The sequence below is a fragment of the Ananas comosus genome, unplaced genomic scaffold, assembly GCF_001540865.1.
Source record: "Ananas comosus cultivar F153 unplaced genomic scaffold, ASM154086v1, whole genome shotgun sequence".
Classification (NCBI taxonomy): Eukaryota; Viridiplantae; Streptophyta; class Magnoliopsida; order Poales; family Bromeliaceae; genus Ananas; species Ananas comosus.
Window position 1 is genome coordinate 4,068 of NW_017891778.1, and position 8,884 is coordinate 12,951.

The window sequence follows — 8,884 nt, forward strand, 5'->3', positions numbered from 1 at the left end:
TATATATATATATATATATATAACCAATGACTTGGTGCTATTACCCATTAGATCATACTATTCAACCAACCACCCACTCACCCCTAAAGGGCCCACATCATCATAACCGTACATCTCTTAATCCAATAGCCAAAAACTTGATAGCACCAATGATTTGGTGCTATTAATAGCATAGTAATATATATATATATATATATATATATATATATATTAAAAATTAACTTAGAAAATAAATTAGAAAATAAATAAGAATTACAATGTACCTAAACAGAATAGCAACAATAGAAGCCCAACCCCAAAATTCCCACGTCTCTTTCCACCTTCGCGTAACCATTAATTCCTCAGTTCCTACCCTATGAATTTTTTAAAATCCAATATTTCTTTCCATTCTCAGTGCCATATCCAATTACAGTAACAATATGGGTTAATTCAGTTATGGAATATATTTGAGGCACTCTGTGGCCTAATAAGATGCCACCTCTGTAAATATGGAAGGACGGGGGAGTTGCGATAGCTACGCATACCGGTTGGTGTGCCACAGCTTTTAGAAGTGCCCACTCGTTGTTTCGAGGAACAAACTCAAAATTTTTGATTTTAGCTACAATGTAGTTGGATCCACTATAATAACATTTTCCTCTCGATCCTCTATATGGATACTCAGATGCTGTGGTCAAACCATTCTCCATGATGTATTTAAAAGCTTTGTGAGGCCATCCAAGCTCCGATCCATAAATCTGAATATTACAGTCGATTAGTTGTTGGGAGGAAAGCTCAATTAAACTATATGTTCGTAGTTTTATTAAGCTTTCCACAGCAGCTACAGCAGCAAAAGCCCAACAACACAAATCTGCATGCATGGAACAAATATTAATAAAATAACTAGATAATATTTGCCTTATAAGTTGATATACTATTTAGACATAGAGTTATTACAACATGATAATTAAAGTATAACTAACTTCAAATTTTAGACATAGATTTATCCACTCAATTAACTAACTTCAAATTTTAGAATTAATTCAAAATTTAAAATTTTAGGTGGTCTACCACAGACTGTTTCAACTCGAAAATAATTTACTAAATTAAAAAATAAATCAAGTCTGAAAAATGGATTGGTTAATAAATAGACTCATGTCTCCAATAATTACTTGCATTCGAATTATGAATTCAAAATTAAATTTAAATTTTAAGTTTGAATTATAGATTGAAAACTGAATACAAATTTTAATTTTAAATTTTAAATCGATTCAGGATTCTAAACCTTAGGTACACATAAAAAAACAAGATTAAATATTATCAAACACAAAAACTTACCTGAAACCAAATTGAAGTCATGAAATAAATTGACTAACAAATGGACTCCTAATACTAATAACTACTTAAGTTCAAGAATATAGACTTTAAAATTGATTAGATATGATGTGCGCTATAAGCCTATAACAAGTAAACAGAGGAAGTATTACTATGTCCTTGTGCCCGCACCGGAGTTACAGCACCTCGCTCCCTCCAGTCGACTCTGCTGGGTACATTTACGACGTCCGCATAGCAAAAACTTGAGTAGGCATGATGGCCTTGCAAACCGGCCAGCTGTTTGCGCGCCATCAAACCGGTATCGCTCAAAAACGCCAACCTCATACTGTCATTAAGTAAAATAATAAAATAACATGATTACAATCTAAACATTTTTAGATTTTAAATCAAAATATTGTTATGCATAATACGAAATAGAGACCTATTTTGAATCTGGATCAATAGCCACTATTTATGTCAAAATTTTCTATCTTAGTTTCTATAATTTTAAAAATATTATTCAAAATAGGTGATGTTTTTTTTTACAGAAAAAAATGATAATAATTTTTTAATCACTTCATACATATACTGAAAAGAAAGATATCAATAGAGGTTATCTGGAGTTCCCAATAATAAACTAAAGAGAGAAAGTAATACATATAATTAAACAAACAAAATAATTATTAAAAATAAAAGTAGCAGCAAAAAAAAAAAGAACAATCTAAAACAGCAGGCCACTAACATTGAAAATGAGAGTTTACTCCAAAAAAAAAAAAAAAGAAAAGTGAAAAAAATATTTGAAATGTTATATATGTAGATATATATTAGAATGGAAAAAGAATTTAAAATTTTACAAAATCATTATTTTTAATTTATTCCACTAACATTAAAAATGAAAATTTATTTTCAATGTTTAGGCTCTTGGATCACTCAGGTTTAATAGTGATAATACTATGAATCCAAGGATTAAAATGTTCAAATCTGGATATATTATATATATGTAGAGAGAGAGAAGATCGAGTGATCGAGCTAAGAGAGGGCAGGCAGAAGTGTAGCTGGCTTTTCTTTTGAAAATAAGTATTCTATCTGTACATATACTCTAAACATTGATGCGCATTTTACATCTTTTCATCAAAATTTAAGAATTGCATTTTTTTTGTCAAGAAATTTTTTTTTTTTTTAAATACTAAACCTCTAACTAGTTAATTACATTTTCTCATCCAAAGGCCAAGATATTAGACCTTTTAACTAATTAGTTTTGCCGAGATCCTCCAAGTTAATTAAGAGAGGTGAAGTAAAGCTGGTTTTCCTTAACATAGAAGGGCTCGGCAACAGATAAATTGTGAGCACTAGCTAGTCCCTAAACTTCTAACTGAGTTTTATACATTGTGATTCTCAGAGTTTTAAATTCAACTATTTTAACCTCTTGTTGCATGTAATTATATAGATGAACCAATTGCAAGCACTATTTTTTTTAATTAATTCATGCTAAGACAATAATTAAAATAAAATATTTTTAAAATTTTAGAAACTAAGATAGAAAATTACTAAGATATTAAGCATCAAATATTGAGTTTTAAAAAGTATAAGATTAAAATAAAATTTGAACTGAAGTTTAAATACGAATTATATTAGTCAATGAATTGACACTTTAAGTGGTTGAGTTAAAAGCTTGGCTGCTGTGCTGAGCCACCTTCCATTTCGGTTGCTGCATACGGGAGCTTTAACAAGCACAAAAGAAGAAAAAGAGAATACAAACAAAAGATAATTAATATGCAGAAATTATAACCTACTCTAATCTCTTTCCTCAAAAAAAAAATAATAATAATAATAAAAATATTGTAAGCAATTTTTTGAAAAAAAATAAAAATAATAAAAATATTGCAAGCATGATTTTTTTTTAAAAAAAAAGTAATAATGAAAATGTCGTAAACATGATTTTTTTTAAAAAAAAGTAATAATAAAAATATTGTAAGCATGATTTTTTAAAAAAATATATAAAAAGCATATGAATAATAGTATAAAAATTTTTCAACTATATTTCTAAAGTGCTAACTAGAATCATATGAATTTTTTTTTTTTTGTTTTAGTGAACTTAATATTCCTAGAGTTTCACAGCTACATCATGAGTACAACAAAAAAATATGCTTAATATACATTAAGCTTTTCTTTTTTGAACTATGAATGCACCGAAAAATTAAAAAAATATATATTGTTGGATGAAAAAAAAAGGAAAAAAAACTGACTAGTCATTAAATTGTGCATCCTCATTCTTATTTAAATGTTAATCAGATTGTTGCAAAGAAACAAAGAAAAAGAAAAAGCAAAGAAGAAGAAAAGAAAGAAAAACGAAGAGGCAGATAGCCAAAATGCTTGACCTCGGAAGAAACCCTGGCGCCATTGTAGGAGAGAAGGTGTGGGAGAGGAGTTTGGCTGTCGGAGCTCCGTGTTTTGGAGGCGAGAGAGAGAGAGAGAGAGAGAGAGAGAGAGAGAAAGAGAGAGGAATAGCTACTGAAAACTTTGAAGTGTGAGGAGGAATAGCTAGAGAAAGAGAGAGGAATAGCTAGTGTGAGAGAAGAAGCTGTTCTCTCAGTTGTTAGAAGAAGAAAAAAAAAATGCAAAACCCTAATGTGCCACTTATGGCAAAGTGCCTTCTCTCGCCGTACCGGTAACCGGGCACAGCAAGCAAGGGTGAAAAAAAGAAATAAAAAAGCAAACAGACGCTTGCAAAGAAGTTTTTCGAGAATACATGTATATACTTCTCCTTATCAGCACGTTCTTAATTTCTTTAATTTAATTATTCTAACTAATTAAATTTTAAGGTTTTAAGTGCCCGTCGGCACGGGCCGTATCCACCGTGCCGTACCGTGCCAACAAGATACCGGCACGATACAGACCCCGTGCCAATGGCACAGTTCAAAACCCTTTATTTTTTAAATTAGCAAACAATTTTTTCAATAAAGTTCAAAAGATGTGATAAAAAGACATAATAAATAGTTTGAATATTTTGTTGCTAAAGAAAATAAATATTTCATGCTATTATGTGTCGGCATGCAAGAATTTTTTTGACCGGCACGCATCGGCACGGCTCGGCACGCACCGTGCCGTACCGTGCCAGCAAGTTTCCGGCACAACCCCGTGCCACGGCACTTTAATCCTTGTTAAATTTAAAAAAAATCAGCCACTGCCATTTAATTATTCTGACTAATTAATTTTTTTTAAAAAAAAACAGCCACTACACATTCGTGTGGTGGTCTTCATTTCACGTTTTACTTTTCTTGTTTAAGATTTACTTTGCCTATCGTTTGTATGGTTTATGTAGTAATCAAATTCGCCATTCGCAAGTCAGCTCGTGTTCGACTCGTAATGAGTTTGAGATCAAATCGCTTGTTGAGTAAACGAGCCAAACACAAGTTAGGATCAGCTCGCTCATATTCGGCTCGATAACAGCTTGAATATATACATATATTTTATATTTATATAATATATTTAATTTATATTTATATAAATAAATAAATAATTATATATAATAAATATTTTTATTATTTGATTTTTAACAAAATAAAAATATAAAGACGAACTCAATAATAAAAAAACTTATTTATATGTAAAGTTTCGACCATTAGATCAAAATCTAATGGATAAGATTAATTTATAAATTTATTATATATATATATATATATATATATATATTCAAAATAATTCTTTTAACTTATTGTTTGTTGGCCAGCTTGTGTTCGACTCATTTATTAATCAGTCGAATATAAGCTATATTTTTCGGCTCAATGCTTTAACAGATCAGTTCATGTTCGGCTCGTTAACACCCCTAGTTTACGTAGATATATATTATCAGTTGGTTGCCTATTTACATTTCTCATTATTTGTATTGCGCGCTTGATAAAATTACAGTGCTCCAATTGCTTGCATGTACGTACGTAATATTTCAGTAAGATTGTTGCTTTTAGATTCTAGTTAGTGCTTTCCCTGTCCGTCACTCAATTTTATTCTATTCCATTTTCTGATTGATGCATCCTCTGAATTTTCTGCTGCAGCTGTTTGCACATAGTATACTCATACCTTGAAAGTCGAGTATGCAAGTTTTGTAGAAGGATTATGTGGCGACCCAAATCACAACTTAAATGGGCGGAGAGGATCTAATGTGTAAGTTGGGCATTAGGTCGTCTTGAGTTCACATCGAAATTGTGATAAGAACATGAGATAATAGGTTTTGTTTCTATTAACTGGCTTCTTATATATGGTGCCGCATGTAAAGTCCTAGTTCAATAATATAGTAGTTAGAAGAAACATTTTTATACAACAGAAGTTTCAAAAAAACTTATTGTTACAACATTACAGGATGATAGAGTTTTATTATTTTTTTACTTTTTTCCCTTTTATAATATAAAATAATTGTGTCGATTAATAAAATATAGGGCCAATTGCTTATATATTCCTGAAAAGTTTCCGACTTTTCGATTTACCTCTCTTAGAAGACTAATATTGAAAATACCCTTTCTACGTTCCAACATATTTTTAATATATCCCTAGAGTTAAAATCTCTTAATGAATTCTGTTATCTCTGTAAAATTACTATTTTGCCCTTTCAAATATACCCTTCAACCATTACTGACTTTTGGTCTTTTCTAATATACCTCTCTGCCATTACAAATATGTCTTATTTGCCCTTAAGTTAAGGACAAAATGCTTAACAGGAGATAACTGTGAAAATATTTTGCAATAACGGTGGAACGTATGAAGAGTATTTTAGAAAGAAAAAAAGAGTAGGAATAAATCGAATATTTTCAAACGTATAAAAAGTATATAGGCAATTATCTCTAAAATATAATATCATACTTATTCTTATGACTAGATCGTCTTAATATTATCTAATAACTTTTATTGGGTCGTGTGTGGGCTGATTCCAAAATGGGCGGAGCCTCTATTCCGATTGTGCTCTGCCGCAAGGAATAGTTTAAAGACCGGGCCTAAACGGCCTACATAGATCTAGGCGAGCTTCGTGCCAGTCCACTAAACTTTTTGGAGAAAAAGTTTTTTTGAATTTTATTTTTCTTTTTATTTTTGAAAAGATAGACGCATAGACTTTGGATTATTTTGATACATATTGTCACTGAAAAATTGAATACTTTACAATGGTATCTGGAATATCTGGTAACATGGATATTAGATCAAATATAATTTTATCTGGAATATCTGGTAATATGGATATTAGACCAAATATAATTTTATCGTTACAAGCTAATTTTTAGTTTTGTTGTTATGAAAAACAAAAAAAAAATTAATAAAACTGCTTCCATTGTACCATGAAAAAACAAAAAAAAGAGAAGAAATATTCAAAAGAGTAGAGTGTCAACCGAGAGGCTAACACAAATTTAATTATTTAAAATGATATACTCATAAATGCATAAATTAAAAATTTTGTCAAATAAATGGCGGGTGATATGCTTACCCAAGCTGTATAGGCGTATAGCCCTTCTGGTGATTGTAACTTTGACAAGAGTGGAAAATATATGGATAGCATGTATAGGGTCCGAATCAGCATATGTACGTTTGCGGGGACATTACCGTGTATCATTTTCGCACCCGGTACCTCCAGAAGGGCACTCGCCTGTCCATCATCTATGCAACAACGGTTGCTACGAGCGGCATCCCTACTCACAGGTGACAAAGCGGGTCCTAGTTGCCTATCCTTCGTAGACCCATCATGTAGTGATTACAACCTACGAGAATCAAAACACTGTTTTAAGACCCCTTAACTGCTTCGTCTTTGTCAGGAAGCCCTTCGACATGACATGTGACGTATCTTTTCTTCTCAGCATTTTTTCAATTTATTTTATTTTTATTTTAATTATTATTATTATTTAAATAAAAAAAATTATTAATTGCTTGTTTGTATGGTCTGTATAGATGCAACAGAATAATAACATCAGCTGTTTGCATGCTTACAGTGCTCAATATTTGTACCGCGGGCTTCATAAAAATATAACGCTCGAATTGCTAACATGTACATAATATTTCATTAGAGAGACTTTAGTTTGGTATAAAATGAAGGAAAAATTATTTTCATCAGTATGAAAATATTTTTTTTATTTATTTGCTTCAGCATCAAATAATTTTTTTCGTACAAATACTTTTTACAGATCAATGTAGAAAACTTGACATTGTCATTTTTTATTTTTCTTTGCAGAAAAACGAAAATTCTCTTGAAAGGAGACATTTGCCCTCTCTTTCTCTTTATATTAATGTTCAAATAATTTCTCTTTATATTCTTTGTGCTCTCAGGAGCACGGAGGCCTCTGTGCTCCTGAGTTGTTTTCGATAATAGAATTTTCGAATCGACGATCGGCTTCGTTAAACTTGATCTAGCGTATTTGAACTTTCTGGAAAATAATTTTTGCGATTTTTTGACATCATTTATCTAGTGATCGAAAGGATTCAAAATCAATAATTTTTAATGGCTGAAAATAAAAATTTTATAAAAAGTGGTGATATAGCACTAAAATTTTCGATCAGAAATATTGATCTTGTTGTAGATACTATAAAGAATTTTGTATCAAAATTTCATTTGACTTAAACACTTCTACACCGTTAAACTTGAAAACGGTAGATATCAATCATTAAAAATTATGGATTTTGAATCCTTTCGATCACTAGGTAATGATATTAAAAAATCGCAAAAATTATTTTCTAGAAAGTTCAAATACGCTAGATCAAGTCTAACGAAGCCGATCGTCGATTCGAAAATACCATCATCGATTCGAAAATACCATCATCGAAAACGGCTCAGGAGCACGGAAGCCTGAGAGGCCTCCGTGCTCCTGAGAACACAGCAGCGCTGCTATATATATATATATATATATATATATATATATATATATATATATATTCATTTATTTATTTATAAATATATTTATATATATTATGTATAATGTTGTTATTACTTATTATATATTATATTATATAATATAATTTTGAATATATGTAAATTATAAATATAGATGATGTTGATGACGATAATGATAAAAAAATATATATAAGTTTTAATTATAATATATATAATTCGATAATTATTTATATAAATAATATGTAATATATAATAGAAGAAAATTATATAAAATTAATTTTCATCAAAAAATTTTCTTTCAACCAGTCAAGCATGGCTGAAAATTTATTTTTTCGTTCTTATAAATGAAACATTAAAGAGCTAAAATTTGTTTTTCATGAAAAACTCTTTTTAATCGAGAATTATTTCTCATAATTTTATTTTGAAGCAAACTGCAGGCCCAGTGTTTCTTGTGTGGCGCTGCATCTATATTACAGGATGGAATATTGTTCGTGTTTTTAAAATTTCAATTCTTTTGTAATGTAAAAAATAATAATTTTTGGCAACTTTCTACCAAACTAAGTTTGTATCTAATAAAATGTACTATACCTATAATTAGATAACCAAAATATTATCTAAAATTCATCCTAAATTTTTTTTTTTTAAAAAAAAAACGAAATAAATAGCATACTATATTTCTCTCTAAAAGGACAAAAAAAAAAAAAAAAAAAAAAAAAAAAAAAAAAAAAAAAA

At 29.8% G+C, this 8,884-nt stretch overlaps 1 protein-coding gene across 1 annotated transcript; it reads right to left on the reverse strand.

Annotated features, from left to right (window-relative positions):
* Nucleotides 1-524: 524 nt before the first annotated feature.
* LOC109705143 (senescence-specific cysteine protease SAG39-like) lies at nt 525-1,635 on the reverse strand (the record flags this gene model as incomplete). The annotated part of the gene is made up of 2 exons (XM_020225894.1): nt 1,464-1,635; nt 525-847 (listed from the first exon to the last, which is right to left on the reverse strand). Coding segments are annotated over exons 1-2 (495 nt in total), but the record flags the coding sequence as incomplete, so codon positions are not given.
* Nucleotides 1,636-8,884: the final 7,249 nt, after the last annotated feature.